The 26,458-nt window shown below is 41.4% G+C and overlaps 1 protein-coding gene across 3 annotated transcripts in view; it reads right to left on the reverse strand.

The window, feature by feature from the left end:
* The window catches only part of ASPSCR1 (ASPSCR1 tether for SLC2A4, UBX domain containing), a 138,205-nt gene that overhangs the window by 3,379 nt on the left and 108,368 nt on the right, over positions 1 to 26,458 (reverse strand). For 2 of the 3 annotated variants that reach the window (XM_042449345.1, XM_042449348.1), the window contains 2 exons: positions 5,443 to 5,494; positions 1,661 to 1,730 (listed from right to left, as the gene is read on the reverse strand). In XM_042449345.1, the coding sequence (XP_042305279.1) occupies positions 1,661 to 1,730; positions 5,443 to 5,494 (122 nt within the window). Of the gene's footprint in view, positions 1 to 1,660; positions 1,731 to 5,442; positions 5,495 to 22,019; positions 23,124 to 26,458 lie in introns of those variants that run through there. The other variant, XM_042449346.1, reaches the window with a different exon arrangement.

The following is a 26,458-nucleotide window of genomic DNA, read 5'->3' on the forward strand; positions in this document are numbered from 1 at the left end:
GGGGAGGCCTGGCCCCCCGGAGGGTGGAAGCTCCGCCCCCGGCATGCAGCCCCGCCCCTGGAGGGTGGAAGCTCCACCCCCCGGCACGCAGCCCCGCCCCGGAGGGTGGAAGCTCCACCCCCGGCACATTTCCCCGCCCTGGAGGGTTGAAGCTCCACCCCCGGCTTCGGCCCCCCAGTCGCCTGAGGGACAGCAACCCGGCCCCCGGCTCAAAAAGGTTGCCTACCCCTGCTGTAGTGTAATGTAATGTAATATAGTTTATTCGGTCTTTGACCAGTATAAGAAGGTGTAATATGTGTAAAAGTATAATATCCTGTGGGATATCGGTAGTCTTGGTGGCTGGGGTAGGTTTAGGGAAGAAACCTAAAGATAAAGACGGTGTGAGGGTCCTGGATATAAGTTTGTGAATTGCAGGACAGAGTGTTGGGAAGTTAACTAAATCTGTAACTGAATAAAACTAAAAAATATACAATATCTGAAAATAACAAATATATATATACCATCTCAATAAGCAAAATATTGTTTAAACCTTTTGGTAAATAAAGTTTTATTCCTCTTTCAAATAGAGGCTTATTTGACACTTGAATACTTACTATGCTACTACAAATTCAAACAAATACAAGTGCTCATGACATTTATATGACAGCAGTGAGATAAAAAGGCCCAGAGTGCTGTCCTCAAAGAAACTTAGGCGGGTTACAGACCGCCCATTTGGGGCGGTCTGCACCCGCTCCTTTCCCCGCTGTATCGGGGCCTCAGCTGCCAGACCGGCAGCCTCCGAGGCCCCGATCCGCCGCTTTGCAGGCCGTGGGGAAGCGGCAAAAGGCTGCTTCCCCACGGCCTGGAAAGGGGTGTCCTTGGGGCTTCAAGCCCCAAGGACACCCGGCGACGGCAGGGAGGAGGAGAAACCTCTGCGTCGCTGGGTGCAGCCATGTAAAGGCTGCGCCCAGCGACGCAAACCCCAGAAGGTGCTCCGTTTTGTAGCTCCTTCTTGCACCGTGGAAAGGGCGCTCTAGGTGCCCTTGCACAGCGCAAAGACATCACGTCCACGCCGTCGTGACATTGTAATGGCAGCAGCCGTGTGGAACGGCCGCCACCATTTTGTACAGACTGGGTCCGTACTAGGGTTGAGGGCGTCAGGAAGTGACGCCCCTTTCTAACCCTAATATGGACCCAGTCTGTATTTTCAGGCCCATCTGTAACGGGCCATGGTGGTGGGAATTTAAGTGGTCATCACAGTTGGGGAGCTTCAAGCACTGTTGCTGTCTCTGAGTGCCTTGGTAGTACATTCTCACCGGCTTCATGTGGCTCGGGTGGGGAATTAAGTACAGGTTGTGATCTTGTCTTGATTTAGACAAGCGCCTGGGGAAAAAGATACTGTAAATATGTAGATGTTTGTATTGATCTATCTCTATGTCAGGATGATACACCCCACTGCATCATATTTTGAGTTTCATTGCTAAAGCTAAAGAACTATGGGTTTGATATTAACAAAATACTTTTCAATTCCTATGAGACTGGGTCTTATGGTTGGCCTTCATCATTCAGTTAGGATATACAAAGCTTCACATGTGCAAGCAAGATTTGGCAACTGCCAGCAGATTCTTCACCATGGAAGACAATCTCCTCCGTAACTTCAAAAAGAATTATGTCTGCTTACCTGGCTACTAGAATGTCAGCTTCAGAAGGGGACACTGCAGATTCCAGCAGATCCAGTCTCAGAAAATAATCTATAAACACACAAGAGTTCATGTTTGATAAATAAACTAACAATTATCCTCATAGGATACCTTTAACAAAGTGCTTCAAAACAATGAAGCCTCCAAAGTCACCTCTGTTCTTTTTATGAAACCAATGACTCTTCAAGCAAGATTAATCCCTTGCAGACCATTTTTCCTAAGATGTGAAAGAATTATCTAAACTTCTGATACTATAGGCTTTAAAACTCACAACGGTTCATCCAGAGTCCACTTTGTGTACTGGCAGAGTGAAGATTATAAAACTAACAAAAACAGACCTGCCAGACAAACAGAGATGAGAGTCTCACCCTGCATGTATACAATTTTCTTATCATTTCGCTTGAGGATTTTATACCGTTGGCTATTTTCTAATAAACTGCACCATTCAATACTGTTAGATTTTATCTTCAACATGCAGCACAATTCTACTCTGATCTCCCCTGTAGACAAATAAAGCCTCCTCAGCTATGGTGGTTTGACTGGCTGTTGCAGTTAACTATAACAGTATGTATCACACAAACACTTGTCCTCAGCCTGAAAGTGAATTGTGGCTGGAAGCAATTGTAAATATCTATATGAGTTTTATTAATGTCTGTTATATAATTGTTTGGTCTCAACTAGATATGAACAGTAAGGGTACTTTTTCTACTTAAAAAAACAACAACCCTGAATTTTAAATAAAAAACTTAGTGCAAAAGCTTCTGTATTCTTGTACCAGGTGTCTCTGATCCAGTTAAAAAGATATCAACCTATTTTTCATCACTATGGCCTGTTACAGACTGCCAAAATAAAGCTGATTTGGGTCTCTTTGGAGGTATGCTGTTTAAATGATGCATGCATCCGAAGAATCCGGAAGCTGTACCAAAGCTGCACTCCAGTGCTTAGGAGTGGAGTGTGGCTTTGGCGTGACCTCCGGACTCTTAGGATCCATGCATCATTTAAATAGCATACCTCCAAAGAGATCCGAAGCAGCTTTATTTTGGCAGTCTGTAACAGGCCTAAGAGTCTTACTTATGTTAGCTAACATAATAATAATAAATAATAATATTTATTTGTATCCTGACGCTCCCTTATTGCGGATCGAGGTGGTAACAGCAAACCAAATACAAATATATAAGTAAATAACAAAAACATTCCCTTTACTCCCCCAACCCTCCCTCCTTCACATATAAAATTAAAACAACAAAAACATATATCCACTGTAACAATTAATTAAATACAAATTAAGTCGCAGTAGCAGTATTGGGGCGGGAGAACTAGTTTGGGCGAGTAAATAGTTCTATTGTATTAGGAGGTCAGTCTGGAAAGGCCTGCTGGAAAAGATCTGTTTTTATCGCCTTTTTGAAAGCGTCAGGAGATGTAATATGGCAGGTCATTCCAAATTTTTGGAGCGGCAGCTGAAAAGATCCTCTGGGAAGTCGCCATCAATCTAGTTTTGTTTGGCTGCAGCAGGTTCTTCCCAGAGGACCTGAGTGTGCAGGAAGGATTATATGGGAAGAGGCATTCTCTCAAGTAAACTGGACCCAAGCCATGTAGGGCTTTATAGGTAATAACCAACACCTTGTACTGTGCACGGAAGCTAACAGGCAGCCAATGTAAAGTTTTCAAAATTGGTGTAATGCAGTCAAATCTAGATATTCCTACCATCAATCTGGCTGCCATATTTTGGACCAGTTGAAGTTTCTGAATGTGACACAAGGGTAGCCCCATATAGAGCGTGTTGCAGAAATCAAGACGAGAGGTTACCAGTGCATATACCACTGTTTCTAGGTCCCCCAGTTCCAGGTAGGGTCGCAGCTGGTGTATCAGCCGAAGCTGATAACAGGCACTCCTGGCCATCACATCTATCTGAGATGTCAGCTGGAGTGACGAGTCCAGGAGCACCCCAAAGCTGCGAACACAGTTCTTTAGGGGAAGCGTGACCCTGTTCAGGACTGGTGAACATATCTCCGTGCCCGGAGTAGGGCTACCTATAGCAAGGACATGCGTTTTGTTTGGATTCAGGTCAAGACTATTTTCCCTCATCCAGTTACTGACCTCAGATAGTCATTCAGGTGGGAGGTGCCATCCTTGGTCACTGAAGCAGTCTGAGACATAACATCCTGCCCCATGTCTCCAGATGATCTCACCCAGAGGCTTCATGTAAATGTTAAACAGCATGGGAGACAGAATGGCACCCTGAGGCATGCCAGGTATTAGCTCTCTTTTACAAGAGCAACTGCCTCCCAGGATCACCATCTGGAACCTACCCGAGAGGTAGGAATGGAGCCACTGGAAAGCAGAGCCCCCGATTCCTAACCCTCTCAGGCATTCCAGAAGGATACCATGGTCAATGGTACTGAAGGCTACTGAGAGGTCCAAGAGCACCACACTTTCCCTGTCAATGCCCAGATGGTGATCATTGACCAACGCAACCATGGCAGTCTCCACTCTGTATCCTGACCTGAGGCCAGTTTGAAATGGCTCAAGATAATTGGTTTCATCCAAGACTGCTTGGAGTTGGTTAGCAACTGCCCTCTCGATCACCAAGCAACTTGTCTACGTCATTGGTACTTGTAGACTGAAACTGATCCAAAATTCCCTCATGAATGGAGTCGCCGGACGCCCCTCTTGTCGTTCCTGTACTAATATCGGTGTCTAAGTTGGCCCTTATCTGAGAGATTTTATCTCTCAGATTTAACTCCAGACATGGCTCCATTGGCTGCCAGTTTTTTTCCAGACACAACTGAAAGTGCTGGTTTTGACTTATAAAGCCCTACACAGCTCAGGTCCAAGCCATCTGAAGGACTGTATCTTCCCATATAAGCCTGCCTGAGCTTTAAGATCTGCGGGGAAGCATTTCTCTGTATCTCACCTTCCTCACAGGTACAGCTGATGGAAACATGGGAGAAGACCTTCTCTGTGTCTGCTTCCACATTTTGGAACGGCCTATGGTAGTTAGGAAGGCTCCTTCTTTGTTGTTCTTTTGGTGGTAGGTTAAGACCTTTCTTTTCTAATAAGCCTTTGGAAACTGACTTTAACAAATAGGACTTCTATGGTTCTGCACTGTTTTTAATATATTTTAAAGTAAGATTTTAATTGGTTTTAATTTTGTTGTTATTTAATATGGTTTTAATTTTAAGTTTAATTTTGTATGTTTTTAACTACATATTTTTAATTCTATTTTCTGCATTTTGAACAGCCTGGGAGAAAGGCAGGATATAAATAAAGTAAGAGATGGATGGGTGGACGGATACAAACAATAACCAAGAATTAAAGCCTTGATAGACTAAGAGCTGAACAAAACACAGCCCATGGGAGGCACAGCTCTTCACCAAATCTTTTCAACTGTTCTTACCAAGCAAGTTGGAATATTTTGTGTATGCGTGTGTGTCATCAAGCCTATCTTTTAAATGGAGTTGTTGATGAACAGAAGTAATATTTCCACTTATTTCATCTTAAACTACAGCAGCTATATTCCTTATAGTCATTCTAAACTGGTTGTATATCAACTGTCTGTATGTCAAGTTGAAAGAGTAGAATTTCATGGCATAATCTAAAATTCCTGGGCCATCAACTGTCTGCTAATTTATTCCAAATAAGTAGATCTAGGGCTAGCTGTCTTAGACACTAGAATTGACACCAGGAACATTGCTTCTTTTGATGCTTGTACAGCGGCTATGAAAACTCTTCTGAAAAGAAACCAGAGAAGCTAGCTACTCACCATTGTGCTTCTCAGATCCAAAGTACACAATAGCAGCAGGGATGAGGTTAGCCTGTAATAGGAAAAATTCCAGGGTTAGAAGGAAACACAGGAAGAGTTGAAAATTGTTGTTGTTAGCTGCCTATGAATTGACCTCAACTCATGGCAACCCTGTGGATAAGACCTGTCTTTTCTAATGAGTCATGTCTTCTCATGATGTGACCAAAGTACAACAGTCTCAATTTAATCATCTTGGCTTCTAGGGAGACTTCAGGCTTGATCTGTTCAAGGATCCATTTGTTTGTCTTTTTGGCTGTCCATGGTATTCTCCAGCATTACATCTCAACAGAGCTGATTTTCTTTTTATCTACTTTTTTCACTGTCCAGCTCTCGCATTCATACATGGTGATAGGGAATACAATGGATTGGATGATTCTGACTTTACTGCTGTTTTATATCTTTAGAATCTTGTCCACTTCTTTCATCATTGTCCTTCCCATTCCTAGCCTTCTTCTTATTTCTTGACTACAGTCTCCTTTCTGATCAATGCTTGATCCAAGGTATGGGAAATATTTAACTATTTTGATTTCCTCATTGTTAAGGTTGAATTTAGATCCTCTGTGGTCACTATTTTTGTTTCCTTTATGTTCTGCATGCCTTTGTATTTTCTTCCTTGGCCTTTCTTAGTAACTGTTCCAAGTTCATGCTGTTTTCCGCTATTAGTATGGTGTCATCTGCATATCTTAGATTGCTGAGGAAATACATCTTTTCTAATCAGCAGGGCAATACAGAAGCACTGAAGAGAGAAGCTATCTTTTATAGCACAAGCTTCCAGCAGCAAAGGGAAGAAGAAACTAGAGAAAAGGGAAACAGGAACAAACCAAAACCATAAATGCCACTGTCCAATGACTAATGCGCAAGGACAAGAAACACTACTATAATAATCAATGCAGAGAAATAGTAGACAATAACAAAAAGGTAGAATGAGAGAACTCTTTCAAAAGGTCTGAGAACACAAAAGAAAGTTCAAGATAAGGGCAAGGATGATCTATGATCAAAAGAAGAACATACTACAAGCTCAAGAAGAAATAAAACGACAATGGAAGCAATACATAGAAGAGCTATATAAGTGAGATGAAAAACTGAATGATACATGGAATGAAGTACCATACAAAGATGTACTGCAAATTCTAGAAAGCAAGGTGGAATCTGCAAAAGGAAAAATTGGAAAGCGCATTTCACCAGGAACAGGTGACATTCCAGTTGAATTGCTACAATCCATATAGACAGAATCAACTTTAGCATTAACTAAAATATGCCAACAAACATGGAAAACAAAATGGTGGCTAACAGACTGGAAACAATCAATATACTGTACATCCCCATCCACAAGAGGGAGACGTAAAAGACTGCAGCAACTATAGGACCATAGCATTAATTTTCCACCATGTTGAGAGAGAGAAATCATAGAGATACAAGCAGGATTTGGGAAAGGAAGAGGCACTAGGGACCATACTGCAAACATATGATGGTTAATGGAGTGCACCAAAGAATTCCAGAAAAAAATCAGCATGTACGTTAGGGACTACAGCAATGACTTTGACCACATAGACCATAAAAAGCTATGAAACACTCTTATAATATGGGAGGGCCAGTACATTTGATAGTCCTGATGAGAAATCTGTACTTAAAACAAGAGGCTACTGTTAGAACAGAACATAGTTCCCAATTGGTAAAGGGGTCAGGCAATGATGAATTTTATATCCCTGCTTGTTCAATTTGTCACAGAAAATATCATACAAAGAGCAGGTTTAGACTCAGAAGGAGGAGGAGTGAAGATACTAGGAAGGAACATCTACAATCTAAGATACACGAATGACACTACTAGCGGAAAACATCATAGACCTGGAATAATTAGCAAGGTCAAAGAAGAAAGTGCAAAGGCAGGCTTACTGCTGAACATAAAGAAAACAAAAATAAGGACCATGGAGGATATACACAAATTCAACCTAGAAAATGAGGAAATCAAAATAGTTAAAGATTTCCTGTACTGTACCTTGGGTCAAACACTGATCAGAATCCAGTGATGGCGAACCTATGGCACACGTGCCAGAGGTGGCACTCAGAGCCCTCTCTGTGGGCACACATGCTGTTGCCCTAGCACAGAGTTTGCCAGAGTTTCTTACTAGAAAGCCAGAGGGATGTGGCACTTTGTAATAAATAAGTGGGGTCCGGGTTGCAGTTTGGGCACTCGGTCTGTAAAAGGTTCTCCATCACTGGAATAGACTGAGTCAAGAAATAAGAAGACTAGGAATGGGGATGGCAGCCATGAAAGAACTTGGCAAATTCCTAAAGTATAAAGCTATACAACTGAGCACCAAAGTTAGAATCGTCCAGGCCATTGTACTCCCCATCACTATGTATGGATGCTAGAGCTGGATAGCAACGAAAGCAAATGGGAAGAAAATAAACACATTTGAGATGTGGTGCTGGAGAAGAGTAATGATGAAAATAAACACATTTGAGATGCGGTGCTGGAGAAGAGTAATGATGATACTGTGGATGGTCAAAAACAAGCTTGAAATCTCCCAGGAAGCCAAGATGATGAAACTGAGGTTGTCATATTTTGGCTGTATCATGAGAACGAATTATTTATTAGGAAAAAAAAGGAAAGCTAGAAGGTAGTAGAAGAAGAACAAGAACTCATGGTAGATGGCTAAACTCAATCATGGAGCTCATGGGCCTGAATCTCCAGGATCTAAGTAGAGCAGAGTGGGGATTGGAGATGTTTCATCCACAGAGTTGCCATAAGTCAGGGTGGACTCGACAGCAGTTAACAACAACAACAAGAAAAAGTAGGACACTTTTGCTTGTCAACACATTGCTGCTCAAGAATATCAAGTCAAGCCTCCATACTGGCGACAAAGCCCCTTTCAATAAAACATTTCTTTTTTAGATCTGTCTTCTATGGTGCTTTTGATAAATAAGTTGTTCCACTGGTCACTTTTCTGACAAAGAAAATTTCTAGATACAATTAACAACCAGGAATGCTGATCATGGAAACTGACTAGATAGGAGGAGATCTTGGGCTTATTCCTAAAATCTGGTGTGAAACAATCAAATTCAACATAAACGTAAATGAAAAACTATGCAGAAAGTCCAATACTGTACAGCCACATTTTACTTCAAGAGAAATTTGTCAGAAAAACAGTGATCAAGTTAACATTAATTAATTCAATTAATCTCTCTACTTGATGGTGAAAATGCTCATGGTGGCTAACAGCATGTAATTATATGATTATTTGCTATAGCATACTAAAATATATAACAATACAGTACATAAAATCAACATATACAAAAATAAGGAAAACTGAAAAACTGTGGAGAAAGGGTAAATGTGTTTTGCACAGCTGGAGAGTAAAACCATAGTTATTACCATTTCAGAGAGAACGTATACCATATATTAGGAAAGGTATCAAGTCCAAGGAGACGGTGGAGCCAAGGAAAGACAGGGAAGCCTATTTTAAAAGGTCTTGCCCAAATACAAATGAAAAGGAATATAAACCCCTGCAAAACACACATGAAGTGATAAAAAACACATGCCCTCCATAACTGACTATACTGCTGAAGCTTAAAAAGTGCTTTTCATTGTCGAAAGCAAGAAACCAGACAGAAAGGCGGTTGAACCTTGAGATGAGAAAGGAGTAGAAGGATTAGATATGATGAAATCCTAGGATTAATTGACAAATTGTATTATTGTTAACTCTGTACATCTGTATTATTTTAATTGTTGGAAGCCGCTTTGATTGTTTCTTACAAATAAGCGGAATATAAATAAAAGTTTTATTTTTATTTATTTTTTAAATTTAACTTTCTGGAACTGGTTGGAATATATTTGTGAGGTCTTAAAAAACACAAGTGTCAATCTCCCAATCTGTTCACAAGTATAAGAAACTGTTACTGATACTGGTTTTGATAGAAGAGTCCTGCAAAGTAACCAGAACTCTACCTATTTTTAAAAAGAGCTTGGGAGTGAGGACAGTAAAATAACTTAAAATTCTTTCTTGAGAATAAAGTTTGGAGAAAGAACAGCATACATCTTATATAAGGAAAACTTGCTCCAATGAAAATTTGGAACTGTAAAAGAAGGTCAGCAGACATATAGATATAGATAATCCGGTAGATAGTTTAATGGTTTACACTTGGTTTCAAAAAGGCTTATGATAAAATCCATCCATATTAAATAAAAATCAGCAGTAATTGAATAAGATGATCCATCCTCCCAGTGTTCTTAATTTGACTGCACACTGTCTTAGAAAGGATTTATGTTTGGAAAAAGATACATGACATAAATAAAATCTTAAATATTCTGGAGTCAGGTGTGAACACCAAATTTGCCAGACTTGAGGATGATGCCAAGTTATTCAGAATGGTGACACCCAAAGCTTCCAAAGAATATCATCAAACTAAATAGTGGGTGACAGCAGGCAAAAAAAATTACTCCAGCTTTTTTATTTTTTTAGCCAATCCATTTGCAAAATGACAGATTGTTCCCTGGATTTCACTGCTACATAACAGCCAAACCCAACTTCTTACTACCAAAGTGGAAATCCAACAGCATTTTGCTAAAAAAAAATTGCATCAACAGAGTGATTCATGAACAAATGAAATTCAACACAGTAGAAAGCAATCCACACTGAAACAATAACAAAACACATAATTTTATCCTTTCCATGTAGCTCCACCATCAATGTACTCAAAGGAGAACCTTTTGCTTTAGGTATGATGCCAGACTGCTGGAATAGAGCAGAAAAGGATATATTATAACTCCTTGCAGGGCAAATACTACTGCTTCCTTTTATTGGAATGAATGATGTGTAACATCAAAAGACTGGAAGTGATCCAAATGTAACAGTAAATATTTGAACATTAAAGAGCAAACCTTACTGACCTATTCCCTATAGACTTGAAATGGGCAGATAACAGTTATAGAGACTGAGAGAATGGGCATATATGCACACCAAGTGGCAGACTACATTTAGATCCCAGGAAAAGAAAATACAACCTCACCCCACTCCAATATAGCAGCACCTAGATTCACCTCTTAGATTCTACCAATCAGGTCTTTCATGGTGCCAGCTCAATATCCTAACAGCAGGGGTAAAATTTTATTAGCCTCTTTAAAATACTTCCTTTTTCAAGCAATGGGACTCAAAGTTGCCAGCTCCATCAGAAGCCAGTCACAAAGGCGGCTCTCCCTAAACTTTTTAATTAAAAAAGTACCAGGCACAGTTAAAACCCCCGAGAAACCTTACGAAAGCTTTGATGTCTCCACTGCCTTCATCTGAAGGGATCCTACTATGTAGGGAATGGATTTTTTTTTAAAAAGGAACCCTCCCCACCTCTTTACACACTATCCTTTTCACGCTAGCCATAAAGTTGGAAAATGAGGTTTTTGTAGTGTGTTAGTGTTGGAATTTTTTAATAACCTCCTCTCTTTTTTCCTCTCCTGCCCAATTATCGTGATGAATAATTAACATTCTGAAGGAGATAACTAAGCACAGCATCTCAGAGCTCAAAGCCCTTTAGTTCAAAGCCCTGCCCTTTTCTCTCCATTCCTCCAGTTGCTGCCACTAAAACTTCCTTGTCAATCAAGCTCTGGGCACACACATCAAAGCTTCATGTGGGAATGGCCCCAAGGGGTCAGAGAAAATTCATGGCAGGGCCTGTGAGTGAGGCACAAAGAAAGAGGGAGAGACAGAGGAGAGGAACACAGTCCAAGAATGAGACAGAAACATGCAGCACAAACTCTGTGACACACACACAGGGACCATGTCCTGATAAGAGCTGCTATCCTATTCTTACTCACAAGTTGACAAATAAGTCCATCGAGCTCCTCCTCCCCAACCAGTTCCCACCATTGGCAAGACATCAGTCCAAAGCAACTTTAATTGGAAGAGACTTAAAAGAATGAGATAGCAGCTTGTGAGCACACAAAATTCAGCTTCCTCCTCAAAGCCTACCCCCCCCCCAAAAAAACCCTATCCTCATCCTGCCTTTCTGATTTCTACAATCTGGCCAATAAAAGTTCTCCTCACAAGAGTTTATCCACCGCTCACCCCTTTTCTTTCAGACTAACACATGCTTTTTTAATGTGCCTCTTTTCTATACAGTATATACTTCCCTGAAATCACAAAGATAACATATTAGTAATAGTCAAGGTAAGGAAAAACAAATTGCTCAGTAGGTCCCATAAATCCTCTAGCCCACCATAAAATCTGTGAAAGAAAACTTAATAGACATGTAAGACAGTTTTGGTCTTCTGGGTCAGGACATCTTTCTCCAGATGCAGGCTTTGGAACACATTTCTAGTTTAGAAATGTACAGATAAACCACCTTTCTTCCACTTTTGCTCCCCCATGCTCCCAATCCACCTTGCCAATAAATTCTGCACATCCTTAACATTGCTACGCACAGCATTGCTGGATCACATCATTATATCATTTTCATTCTTATTCCATCAGACATAATATTAAATGAAAAATGGAATATCCTCTGGTAGCAGCTGTTTCCAAGTTGTAAGTCACTTGCTACTGCCTCTCTGCGGTGGATTCCTTTGGCTTTTGAATGCCTGGCCTTGCTCCTTTTCAGGACAGTGCATATAAGATGAAGAATCCTCTAGAACATTTGAAGATCACATTTGCATGTACCTTATATTTTCAAGTAATAGCATGAGTCTTGATTTTATAAAAACATTTCAAAAGTTCTAAAATCAAAGCCCAAGTTAAAGAACAAGCAGCATCAAAATAGATTTCAGAAATAACAGATGGTGCATAATATAGCAACTTGTATTTTTTGACACTTGAGCTGAGTCTGGTCCAGCAGAGTGCACCCCAACCCCATTTGTGAAAAACTAGGAGCAATCCTGCTACCAATAGGAATTGACTCTCTCAAGCTGTATTCAAATATAAATGAGTATCTGTGAATTATTTTATATTGTTCAGCAAGATTGTTTTAATTGTTTTTAATTTTTTATTGTAAAGATTTTAACTGATTTTATCTGTGAGCCACCTAGGGTCACTTTCTGAGAGAAAGGTGACATCGAAATAAAACAAACATTTGGGGCCTGTTTGAAACAATTATTTATCCCTCTCCTACCCTGAAAAGTAGGGATGCGGTGGCTTAGTGGTAAAAGCCCAAGTGCTGCATGATGGGATGAACTCCTGTAACTAGTCCCAGCTTCTGCCAACCTAGCAATCTGAAAATATGCAAATGCAAGTAGATAAATATGTACCACTCTGATGAGAAGGTAACAGCATTCGGTGCAGTCATGCTGGCCACATGACCACCAGATTTGTCTTCGGACAACACTGGCTCTTTAGCTTAGTAATGGAGATGAGCACCACCCCCTAGAGTCGGTTATTACTAGATGTTCATGTCAACAGACTACCTTTACCTTGAGAAGTATATAGGGTGGGAAATAAATACTTCAATAAAGAATAGCTTACCTGATTAAGGAGGCAAAGGATGGAGAAGCCAGATGTGAAAAGCTGCAAAAGTGGAAGCTAAAAAGATCTAGTGTATTGGCTTGGTTAAAGAGGAAGAATTTGAGATAGCTTTATCATCACAGCGTGACAGCTTTCCCCTCTCTCTCCTCTGAATGGAACAGCAAATTGACAACAAAAGAAATTAACTTGACTTTGCTGGATCAAACTGGGGGTGCAGCCCATTCAAGGCTCTTTTTGAAATAGCAGGCAGCCAGGTGCCTTTGGAAGCTTATAAACCAAGGCATGGAATCAAGCTACCTATTGCAATGTTACTGTGGGCATTTCTGCAAGAGATTTTTGTTGTTGTTAACTGCCTTCAGATCGACCTGAACTCATGGTGACCTTGTGAATGAGATCTTGCTAAGACCCACCTATACTCTACTGCTCTCCTTAGGTCCTGCAGGTTCAGGATCATGAGGCTAGCGATCTGGTGTGCAGTCTTCCTTTCTTTTAACTGATTTCTACCTTTCCTAGCATTATTATCTTTTCTTTCTTTTCTTTTAAATAAAGTAATTTTATCATAGAAGATCAATCAAGACAATATACAAGCATTAAATAAGACCAAACTTGGCTATTCCACCAACAAACAACAATACAACAAAACAAACTAGAAGCTGTTTCAAAGGCCAAAATAAAAGTTAGAAGGAGAAGTTCAAGGTCTTCCATTACTGTCTTAGAGCAGCGGTTTCCAACCTTTGTTGGGTCGCGACTCCCTTTGGGGACGAAAGTCCCGTCTGCGGCCTCCCTGATCGGTTGAGAGGCTGGGAAGGGGCGGGACTTTCGGCCACCTACAAACCCCAGTGGGCTTTGTGGCCGGAAGTCCCGCCCCTTCCCAGCCTCCCAACCAATTAAGGAGGCTGCTGAGGGAAAGGGGGAGGGACTTCCGGTTGCAAAGCCCGCTGGGGCTTGCAGTCCCGTCCCCTTCTCCCCACGGTTGCCTGGCAGCCCCGGGGAGAAGAGGAGGAGGCAGCCCACCCGTCCCTTCCTCCCCGTGGGTGCTTGCACGCACCCACCCTAAACCCACCCTTCACTATTCCTTTTCTGTCGACGACACTTCTATTCAACCGGTTCATCAAACCCGCAGTCTTGGCTTCATTTTTGACTCTTCACTATCATTTATTCCCCAGATCCAGGCCACCGCCAAGGCCTGTAGATTCTTTCTCCACAACATTGCCAAGATCCGTCCAGTCCTCTCAGCCTCTACTGCCAAGACTCTGGTTTCGCAACTAGATTATTGTAACCTCCTTCTGACAGGGCTTCCTCTTTCACACCTCCATCCTTTAATCTCTGTCCAGTATTCAGCTGCCCGTATTGTCACATCCGCTCGCCGCTTTGACCATGTTTCTCCTTTTTTATCCTCCCTTCATTGGCTCCCCTTCCCCTTCCGCATCCGGTACAAGCTTTTATTATTGACTTTTAAAGCCCTCCATGGGTTGGCCCCTCCTTACTTATCTGACCTTCTTTCTCCTTACAGTCCTACTCGCACCCTCCGCTCTGGTAGTCAAGGTCTCCTGTCAAAGTGTAGGACTACCACTGCCCCCTCCCGAATTCGTCCCTTCTCGCTTGCTGCCCCTTACTCCTGGAACCTTCTTCCCCCACATGCACACCTCATCACTTCTCTACCCAGTTTCAAAACTGAGTTAAAGACTATATTGTTTAGAGAAGCATTCCCAGAGGTGAGCCCCTCTCTGATCCAGGAAGCCTCCTTTTAAGCATCCATTAAGAAGCCAAGCCCCTCCTCCAGTCCATCTGCCTTCGTCCAGGCCTCGGAGGTGGAGAAGAACTGCTGGACCTGATCCCATTCCCCCCCACCACCACCACTCCCTTCTCCTTTTGTGTTGTGTCTTCTTAGATTGTAAGCCTGAGGGCAGGGACCGTCTAACTAAAAGATTGTATGTACAGCGCTGTGTAAATTTACAGCGCTATATAAATAAAGGTTAATAATAATAATAATCATAATAATAAATACTATTCAAAATGCATCATCCAGGGGGAGAGAAAGGCAAGCCAGCTGCATCAGGCCTTGCCTGAAAAGAAGAGCCCTCCCTCCATCCACCATCATCCAGAAGGAGAGAAGGGCAGGTCAGCTCCATTAGGCCTAATCAGAGTAAGAAGAAGGGCCCTCCCTCCAGTCCATCTGCCATGGTCTAGGCATCAGAGGGAGAGAAGATCTGCTGGACTTTTCCCCTTCCCCACTGCCATTCCCTTCTCCTTTTATGTCTTGTCTCCTTAGATTGTAAGCCTGAGGGTAGGGAAACGTCTAATTAACAATTTGTAAGCTGTTCTGATAGCCTTTTGGTTGAAGAGTGGGGTATAAGTAAATAAATATTATTATATTAAATGCATGATCCTCTTTCTGAGACCTGATATACTGGTTAAATTGGAAGGATGTCACAAGGCAAGACTAACTGTGCTATCCTGCACAGTTGCAAGGTGTGTGACTACCTTTTAGTCCAGGGAAAAAGAAAACCGGTTCCTAAACAGCAACATCTGAAAAACATTATTCAGTGGTATAATTCTATGGATGGTCATCAGAAGAAAGCTCCACTAAATTCAATATGACTGCTAGCAAGCGTTGATAAGAATACCACAGTATAGGCTGAGAAACAAAGAATGGTGTCTAGAATGCTTAACATTTAAGGTAAACAGGAGACTCAAACTGTTGTTGTTGTGTACCACAAGTTGTTTCTGACTTATGGCAACCCTAAGGCGAACCTATAATGAATGGTGTTTTCTTGGCAAAATTTGTTCAGAGAAGGTTTGCAATTGCCTTCCCCTGAGGCTGAGAGTGTGTGACTTGCCCAAGGTTACCCAGTGGGTTTCATGGATGAGCAGGGAATCAAACCCTGATCTCTAGTGTCATAGTCCAGTGTTCAAACCATTATGCCATGCTGGCTTACAAACTACAAAATGGAAAAGTGGGAGTTTTGTTACATTACGACAAGTCTCAAAATTTAAAGTTTTTTTTAAAAGTCTAAAAATAAGCTTAAATATTTTTTTAAAACCCAAGAAAAAACAAAGCAAATACAAACTTAGTAATTGTGGAAATTAGCAAATTATTTCCAAAATTTATAAAGCAAATAGATAAGGGTGGCATCTTTTTGTTTTGTTTTTCTGGGAGGTGGCAGCATTTTTGAGGAGGGAGCAAGCTTGTTTTCTGCTGCTGCAGAAACTAGGACCCGGAGCAATGGATGCAAGATCCAGGAAAAGAGATTCCATCTCAACATTAGGAGGAATATCCTGACAGTAAGGGCTGTTCGACAGTGGAACAAACTCCCTCGGAGTGTAGTGGAGTCTCCTTCCTTAGAGGTCTTTAAACAGAGGCTGGATGGCCATCTGTCAGGGATGCTTTGATTTAGATTTCCTGCATGGTAGGGGGTTGGACTGGATGGCCCTTGCAGTCTCTTCCAGCTCTATGATTCTATGGCCTGTTGCAGACTGCCAAAATAAAGCTGCTTCGGGTCTCTTTGGAGGTATGCTGTTTAAATGATGCATGCACCCTAAGAATCCGGAAGCTGCACCAAAGCTGCCCTCCAGTGCTTAGGAATGGAGTGTGGCTTTGGCGCGACCTCCGGACTCTTAGGACCCATGCATCATTTAAATAGCATACCTCCAAAGAGACCCGAAACAGCTTTATTTTGGCAGTCTGTAACAGGCCTGTGATTCATTTTGAGTCTCTTCTGTACCTGAAGGTTTGAAGCAGCTGAATACTTTGAGAAACAAATATAGTAGAAAAAGACAAAAGAGGGGAGAACTCCTGCATCTTTTAATAGTTGTGCAGAAGAGGGAATTTCATGGGGGTACCTTGCTGAGTCATGCAAAGTACCCCTACTGAAATTCCCTCATCTGAGCATCTGTTGAAGGTGCAGGAGCCCTTTCTGTTCATCATTGGAGCCCTGGTGGCGCAGTGGGTAAATGCCTGTACTGCAGCCATTCACTCGAAACCACAAGGTTGCGAGTTCAAGACCAGCAAAAGGGCCCAAGCTCGACTCAGGCTTGCATCCTTCCGAGGTCGCTAAAATGAGTACCCAGACTGTTGGGGGCAAATTAGCTTACTTGCTGTTCACCGCTATGATCTTTGGAATAGCGGTATATAAATAAAACAATTATTATTATTATTATTATTATTATCTAACTATTTTAACTATCTGCTTGGTTTTTTTTTAAAAAGTGTTATCCATTACAAACTTTCAGGTATATGATAGGCTCAAAGAATAATCAATCAAAAAGAGCCTTCTGACTATGGATTACATATGGTCTGACAACTCTGTGCTTGCCACAACAGTTCCAGAGTACGTAACAACAACACTAATATTGTGCCATTTTTCAAGGAAATTTCAAGCATTTCAGATAGCATTTCATATAGAATGCTACTATAGCTGAATTGAGGCTTGCTTCAGACATGAACCAACTGTTGGAGAGCTCTGTCTTATGTCATGAAAGAACCAAGTGATGGAGACTTATCCTGTCACATCTGAAATCATATTGCAGGTTGAATATCCCTTATCTGGAATTCCAAAATTCAAAATACTCCAAAACCCAAAATTGTCCAAATGGGTGGCTGAGATAATGACACCTTTGCTTTCTGATGGGTCAATGTACACAACCTTTGTTCCATGCAGAAAAAATATTTAAAAGATAATGTATATAAATTACCTTCAGGCTATATGTGTAAGGTATATACGAAACATGAATTAATTTAATTTTTAAACCTGTCCCATCTCCAGGGTATCTCATTATGTAAATACAAATATTCCAAAATCTGAAAAAAAATCCAAAATTCAAAACACTTCTGGTCCCAAGCATTTTGGATAAAGGAGTCTCAATTAATACTGTAGGTTAAACAAAAACAAAAACAAAAAAGACTGAGATAGAGTAATTGCAATTATGAGAATGAAAAAAGTTAAAAAAAATTATGCCTTCTAGATAAGCTTTATGTTCTGTCCATGGAGGACTCAAGTTACAATCACAGAATCATAGAAGAGATCACAAGGACTACCCAATCCAATCATAATGATCTCCCCCACCCCACCCCCGCTGATATAAATGGTGGTAACTAGCTGAAGCAATATTTCACTTAGAAATTTTCTTCCCTAACCACCAGGCACACTCCCAACATTAGTGCACACTAGTGCCACAAAAGGATGCTACGAAAGCTTGCAACTGAATGTAGTACAGTATTAGCTTGCTACATTTGTTCAGAGGCCCTGGGATCAGGAAGAGGCTGCTGTATTTGCAAGGATGGGCAGAAGAGGGGACTTGCAGCTGCTAAAGGGGGAAGCATTCTTTCCGTTACATGAGCTGAAATGATTAGAGTGCCACAGCTCCCCTGTTAGAGGTTTAAAGATTAGTAAGTAAATGAGTGCTTCAAAGGGGACATGGACATGAATGCAGAAATCCAAGCCACTACCATGAAATACCACACAGCTACCCCCACCACCCTTTCACCAAACATGGAAACCAGCACTTGGAAAATTTAATCGGGAAGCTAGTGGATCAAAAGCTTCTCTGACAAGAGGCAAAGACCATCTCCGGAACGGATATAAACACGAGAGACACGGTCAAAGGGACATTGCCTAAATGGCCTTGGCTCATTTAATACCCAAGAACAAAGCTTCCCAAGATGAGAAGCCTCTGATCAAACACAGAGGAAGCCTGAGGCAGCTGGAAGAGAGAGACTTTAAAGTCTGTTACCTTTATCAGATAAAGTTAGAAAGTGGAACATTTGCTCACAAAACAAAATACAATGAGTTTTGACCACTGAGTAGTAATAGTATTAGTACTGAAAGTGACTGGCATGGTCTGGATTTCCTGGATCACTTTAGGCCACAGGCCCATTTTCTTATCCCAATTTCAGTATTACATTGTATGGACAGCACATATTAGTGCATTAGGATTCATGCCCCTAATTATCTGTGCTAAAAGCATTTCAGACAGGAAACAGGTGAAAACTTTGCTACATGCACAGATACAGCAATCCCCTTGACCAAAGAACCTGCCATTCTCTCCCTTACCAATTAAAAAAGTCTTGGTTCAGATATAACAGAAAATTGTGGCCAGGTTCCCATTATCTCTCAGCTGAACCATGTACCTGTCATTGTGCCTGCTAATGGAAACATGTGAATGAAAATCCTGTCCAGAAATATTCTATTTTGCTCCTACCTGCCTATCACTGTTGCTACCAAGTTTGCCCCTGCATTACCAATAGAGCAGAAGCCTTCATATCATTAAGTCTTTGTCAGCCTGGAGTCACAATCAGTTCTGCTTACAGCAGGGATAGGCAACCTTTTTGAGCCGGGGGCCGGGTTGCTGTCCCTCAGACAACTGGGGGGCCGAAGCCAAAAAATAAATAAATAAATAATTTTAAAAATTAATTAAATAAATAAACCGAAAGAAATGTAGGACAAAATTTTCAAATGGAGGACACTTTTTTTTTAATGGAGGACACGCAAAAAAATTTGCTGATTTTAAAAAAAAGGTTAATATAAATGCATGTTTCTGAGGCTTCTATAGACAACTGCCCCCCTTGCCCGCCGCTTGACCCCCCTTGCCCGCCTCCTCCTGATAGGCCAAAGGCCCCACACCCTCACGCAAGAGGCCAAAGGCTCCGGCGGCAATCGGCGGCAGGACCAGGCTGGGGCCAGTCCCAAGGCCTTGCCGGGCCGCATCTGGCCCGCGGGCCGTAGGTTTCCTACCGCTGGCTTACAGCAAAGATATCAGACAGAAAAGAATATGAACGAGTCCACTATGCTCGGAAACAAATACTTAGTGCGGTTGCATTTTTCACCCTTAGTGATAGACTGGGGATAGTTTTTTGGCAACACTTAGAGAATATTAAAATACAATAGGGGTATATAGTCAGATGGAAGCATGTGGGGCCTCTTCATTTCCTTTGAAGATGGGACCACAGCTGGCTTGTGCCTTTTCCAGACTTTGGGGTCCTTACCTCCACTCGTTGCTGCTTCCATACACACATTTCAGAGTTTTGTCAACTGGCCATCTCTAAATCCCTGAACTGAATAATGCCAGTGTGCATTCTTGAAGTGGAGGTGGGAGAAGCGGGAGAAAAGCATCTCCAAAAGGGCCAGTGACCTCAGAAAAAAACACAAACATCTGGAGCTGCAGGACCCTTTGGCTGGAGCACTGCAGCAAAGAAGCCTGCAGTTGATCAGTTCTGCCCTCGAGAACACTTTAAAATAATTCATGGGACATGGGGAGAGTGAAGCCAGCACAAACAGCAATAACAAAATATCAAAGCAATGCCTTGAAGTCTTTATGGGTTCCAAAAACTCCATGTTGCTGCCAGTCTGCACATTTGCCCTCCTGTAAATAACACACACACACAGCTACTGCTTGCTTCACATGCAGCCCCTTCTTTCTAAAGCGGACAAGTTGACAACATTTGTTTTTCTGGCTTTGAGCCTATAGTTTGAGTCTCCCTCCTAACTTCCCTGTGGCTATCAGGTTTAACAGTGTTGTTTTCTAGATACCTTTTCAAATTTCTAAGGGGGAAGAAGCATGGGTAATTTGTTTGTTTAATAAGCCTGTATCCCACCTTTCTGCCAAAAAAGAGCCCTGTAATTCTGGCACTTGTCCACAGAACTCTTTAGAAATCTAGGACCCTGTTATGCCAGTTACTATGACAGAGATATTCCTTCATCCAAAGACAGTGAGCTGTCTCCATCTGAGGGAAAAACAAAATAACTCAAAAGACCCTGATCCACTCAACCTCATGATACAGTTATTCTTTTTTGCTTGCACTCAAAAGAATGGGATGAGTTTGTTGTATCCTAAGAATAAAGAAGTTTGGTTTACAGCCATTGCTGTGTTGTTCCCAAAGGGATAAAAAGACACAATGATAGGATCTATGGGATCACTTTACTTCATCCTAAGAATGCACCAACTTTGGGGCTTCAAAGAATTCTTCATCAGGATGACTAGCCAGGCAGCAAAATCTCAGGCAGAAAGAAAAACCAAGTAAATGTTTTTGCTTATTTATGATAACATGTATTGTTGATGAGCTTATTTCAAGTATATATGTTGTCCTTAGGTAAATTCATTAGCTCTTTTGGTTTTTCCTACCATCTGTACGCCGATGACACTCAGTTGTATCTTTCCACCTCTGACCTTTCTCTAAGGCTTGAACAGCAAGTTTCGTCTTGTCTCACAGCTGTCTCGCAGTGGATGTGCCATCAGCGTTTGAAGCTCAACATGTCCAAGATGGAGCTTCTTGTCTTTCCTCCTAAGCCCACCCTTCAACACTCCTTTTCTGTCTCTGTGGACAACATTTCTATTCAACCAGTCCAGCAAGCCTGTAGTCTTGGTTTTATCTTTGATTCTTCTCTGTCGTGTATCCCTCAGATCCAGACCACAGCCAAGGCTTGCAGATTCTTTTTATACAATATTGCCAAAATCCGACCTTATCTCTCCGCCTCTACTGCCAAGATCCTGGTCCATGCCCTAGTGATCTCACGACTTGATTACTGTAACGTCCTCCTGGCTGAGTTTCCTCTTTCTCACCTCCGTCCTTTAATTTCTGTCCAGCATTCAGCTGCATGCATTATCACATCCGCCCACCTCTCTGACCATATCTCTTCTTTGTTGGCATCCCTTCACTGGCTCCCCCTCCCTTTCCGTATTCAGTATAAGCTTCTGCTGTCGACGTTTAAAGCCCTCCATGGACTGCCCCCTCCTTATTTATCAGACCTTCTTTCTCCTCACCTTCCCACTCTGGCCCTCCGTTCTGGTAGTCAAGGTCGGCTGTCCCAGCCCAGGATTTTCTCTGCCCTATCTAGGATTCGCCACCTTTTACTTGCTGCCCCTCACTCCTGGAACCTTCTTCCCCCACAAGCAAGGGCCATCACTTCTTTAATCAGCTTCACAACAGAGTTGAAGACCATCCTGTTCAGAGAAGCATTCCCAGGCATTGGGTTATTATCATTTACTATTTGATGTTCTTTTTTGTTGCCTATTTTATTGAACCATTTCCTGTATTGCTATATATTTTATATGTATTATCCTATTATTTCTTAGATTGTATGCCAAGGCAGGTTTACTCTTTTATATTTATTGTTTTTATGTACAGCGCTGTGCAAATCTACAGCACTATATAAATAAAGAATAACAACAACAACAACAATTGCAAATCACTCTGAGAACCACATTTACAAATTTCTTAATTCAGTAGGGCTACATTGCTAGATTTTTCAAAAATTAACTCCATATTTTTCTTCTTAAAATCCATCTGTAAGTATGTTTTCAACTTCTGTAAACAATTCAGCACCAGCAACACACATTTTCAGTCACATGCTCTGTGTGCGTGCACACATACACAATACTGCTAGCTTCCTTTTACTTTTTTGGGTGTGTGTGTGAAAAATACTGTTAACATTCTGAAGTCACTGCAATCCTATAGCAACATACCAGCACATCCTCTGCATTTTTACTTTTGAGTCTTTTACTTTGAGGGGCTATGGTCAGGTAAGCATGCATAGAATTGATCCCTCAAGTTAATTTTTAAAAAATCTTTCAGCATTAAATCTCTTAACTGAAATAAAGATCTTATATTCAGCTTTCTGTAATGAACAAGTGGTCTTGCTTTTGCTGGATCCAGAAAACAGACAGAGATCCTAGTGGAAATAGAGACAATTGCTGGAGGCAGATGACATATTGTGCTTCTGACAAGAATTAAAGTGTAAAGGAATCTGCATCGCCAGAACCTTTTAGTAGTACAGAAGACTGTAAATAAATGTTTATGTATATGAAGAATATGAAATGTATACGAATATGAGTAAGTCATTTTATGAAGGCTTAGAATAACTTTAGTAGAAAGAGATGTGTAGACCCATTAAGGGAAGAAGGACATGGAATAATGTCATTTGTAGGGGATGTTAGGCAAGGGTGTTCCATCACCATATTACAGATCTGTCCAAGTAAGATATGCAGGCAGAGGGGAGATGATGATGATGATGATGATGATGATGATGATGATGATGATTGAAGCAGCAGTTCATCTAGATGACATTCCACCACATAGTAGCAGATGACATTTAAAGCAGCCTTCTCCACTTTGGCCGGTACCTCACCCTCATTCCTGTCCATCAGCTAATGGAATCCTGCACAGATCTTCTGCAGTTTAGTTCTCATTTCATCCTCCTGCAATTATGAGGGCCATAAATGAAAGCATGGATTCTAAGGTTAGTTTCCAACTGCTATATTCTACATAGAAATACTGCTATGTTCTACAGATCTTGAAAAGGATACATTTTGGACTACCAACTTGCAAAATGCACCAGCCAGCATGACTGCTGGAGAATTCTGGAGATTATAGTAAAAACGAACACATTTTCCAAGCCATGGACTCTTGCGATAATGTTCATATAAAACTATCATGATAATGTCCATATTGGCTTCTAGAGCCCTTACTCATACCGTTGTGCCTAGTCTTATTATTCCCATTTCAGAAACAACTGACACCACTATATTCTCCTCCAGTGTAAGCCAAGATTGAACGCACAGGCTTCCTTAACTCTATAGATATGCCAGAGAACAGAAATCACTAGAAAATACTTGAAAGGCACCAGGTTGAAGAAGGACTGGGTTAGCCATTTCTGTGCCTTGGCTCATGTAATGGCACTGCAGAAATGTCCAATCCCAGGACCAGACCTGAAGATCACATTATTTCAAGGTATAGTCCATTCATTCCAATAGGCATATTTTACCTGTGAGATAACATGTAGTACTTGATGATTCCACATGTTTGATCAGATGTGTTTGAAATATTAAGAATGGCAGAGCATCCCATTCAACAAAGCCAGTGTTTTCTTACCTATCCAGTACAAGGGCCCTTGGGGGAACTTTCAGTTCCAGTTCCTACATTAGTCATACTAAGCCTCCAAAGCAGCACTCCACCAATTACATATTCCACTCTAACATTCATGTATTTACTGCTCAGATGGGGAATACTTGAGAAGGTAAATGCAGAGTTCCCCACCTCATCAGCACTGGCCCTCACAAAGCTCCTGTAGAGACAGCTCTGATAACAAAATGCACAACTACACCTCCCAGCAAGACAGGGGCTTAGGCAAAACAGCTTGATTAGTACTAGCAGCCAATAAAAAGGGCATCCAACAATAAGAGAGTTGCCAAGGACATGAAAGCTGGAGCAACGTCCGTACGCATTTCTTGCCAGAAAAGAAAGCCCCCCTTCAGGCTCTGCCAAGCTCTCAGATCTTCAGTGGCAGGGAAAGGCTATCCAAGCAGAAGTCATTATAGCACAGAGCCTAAATACACTGACTCAAGGCAAAAATAAAAGGACTGGGGAGCAGGGGAAAGACTACAAATAGATGAATTCTAATGATGGAGAGGAAAATATCATCCATGATCAGCCAATCTAAACAGGGAAAGGGCAGATGCTACAGCCTAAAAAGTAATAACGAGGTGATGGGGGGGGGGGGGGAGAAAAGGAGGAAGCCTTTGGTGGGAGGAATAAGGAAGATTTTGCTCTATCAGAGGTCCTTCCTGTTTGATGCTCCTGAATAGAGTGCAGGTTAATGCCTGCCCCCTTCTAGACGATAGGATGTTGCCTGTGCACCAGCTGTTTTTCTTGGGTTTTATTCCAGGAACAGTTGGTGCAGTCTGTCTCTCATCCTGGGTGGTGATGACTCACTTGGGAAGGAAAGTTGTGAATTTGGGTGCATTCCCAGTACTCCAGCAAAATGCCAGACAACACTGGCATTTGAAGTAAAAGCAGGGTAATTTTCAGGTTCTGTCCACGTGATTCTGCCAGAGAACAAAGGCTAGGTGTATTCACAGGTTAGCAGGGCTCTGTTGAGCAGCTCTAGTGGGGTGTGGACATGCCAGCCAACTACTTCAAATGGAAGGTGGGGCTGTTTAGGAGCATGATCCTCTATGTTTACTGACAAACATATCTAACAGCAAATCTCTGCACTTGGGACTGGCAGGCTGGTGCACATATTTATAATTAATTAATGGCCTATTGTTGCTGAATGTGGGCCACACATTTGTAGTACAGTACAAAGAATCACTGGGAGCAGTAAAAATAGATTACCCATCCTTGTACTAAAATGTGAAATATAGGAAACAGAGGAATGTAAAGATAGAGAAATTTTATTTATAAGAAACAAGATGTAATCTGTTGTAACATTGTGTAATATAATGCAGTATTGTAATATATCATCACCGAAAAATAAATAAAAAAATAAAAAAATACAGTGAAATGTGAGCTGGGGAGCAGATATGGGTACTGTTTTAAAGGGCTCTGTTACTATGAACCTCTAATACTATTTTGGCTCTGCAAAACTAACTACACAGGACTCCTTCCTCCCACTCCCAGCTTCCTTAAGCTTTAAACCTGCTGAGGCACATCTGGATATAAGAAGGTCTACTGTCCCAGACTCATTTATGAAGACCACACCCCAGCTCCTTGAATACCATCCATTTACTATCACTTCCCCATATATCAGCATTAAGCTTCTCCAGTCATTCTGTTTTTCAAGAAAACTGCTTAACTGGAGAAATAAATCCTCAGTGCCAAAAAGTATAGATGTTTTAGTACTATAAACATCAACTTCAGTGATGTTTCACATTTTAATAAAGCAAAGGAAACATACCAAAACACACAGCTCTCCTTAAAAAGCAGAAGTTAGAGCCCTGGAACTCTGGGGAAAAGAAACAAGGGGGCTCATATCAAAAACCCTTGACTACTGAGACACTTGAAGTGTGGTCACTAACATCTCAGTTCATGCTGCCCACTTTTGGGCTGCCTGGGCTGGTTTCACCTTATCCCAGGTTTTTGAAACAATCACATACAGCACAGAAATTTCAAAAAGGATATTTAAATGGATTTTTCAAGGAAGCCTTCTTGCTGATTTGGCAAGCAGGATTTCAAAAACTTTTAAGTCACCTTCATCAAAACATCCTACTCACCCATGTCTTGGAACTTAACTCATAGGCTGCATCTGCACTGCAGAAATAATGCAGTTTGACAAGACTTCAACTGCCATGGTTCCAGCCCATGGAATTCTGGGATTTGTAGTTTGTTGTGGTACCAGAGAAAACAGAGAAGGCTACAAAAAACCCTACAAAACCTAGAATTCCATAGCATTGAGCCATGCCAGTTAAAGAGATGTTAAACTGCATTACTTCTGCAGTGCAGATTGGCTCAGTCTGAGAGAAATGGCTCTTTTTCCTGCCCTCTCGACAGCTAAAAGGCTGATATTCCAGTATTAGGGAAAAAAATACATCCTCGCCTGTGACCCAATGGATAAAAGATTTAACAACACTTGCAATATTTGAAAGAGTGATGCAACAATGTAATTTACAAAGGGACTCACAATTGGATATTTGGTCCGCTTTTACTGACATTTATGAGTAATGATTTATCTTTTTTAAATCTCCTTATTCCTTATTGTTGTAAAGATATGATATGTAATTGAGAATCTTTCAATGTCATTTTAATTTGCATAATA

The sequence above is a fragment of the Sceloporus undulatus genome, chromosome 2, assembly GCF_019175285.1.
Source record: "Sceloporus undulatus isolate JIND9_A2432 ecotype Alabama chromosome 2, SceUnd_v1.1, whole genome shotgun sequence".
NCBI classification, from domain to species: Eukaryota; Metazoa; Chordata; class Lepidosauria; order Squamata; family Phrynosomatidae; genus Sceloporus; species Sceloporus undulatus.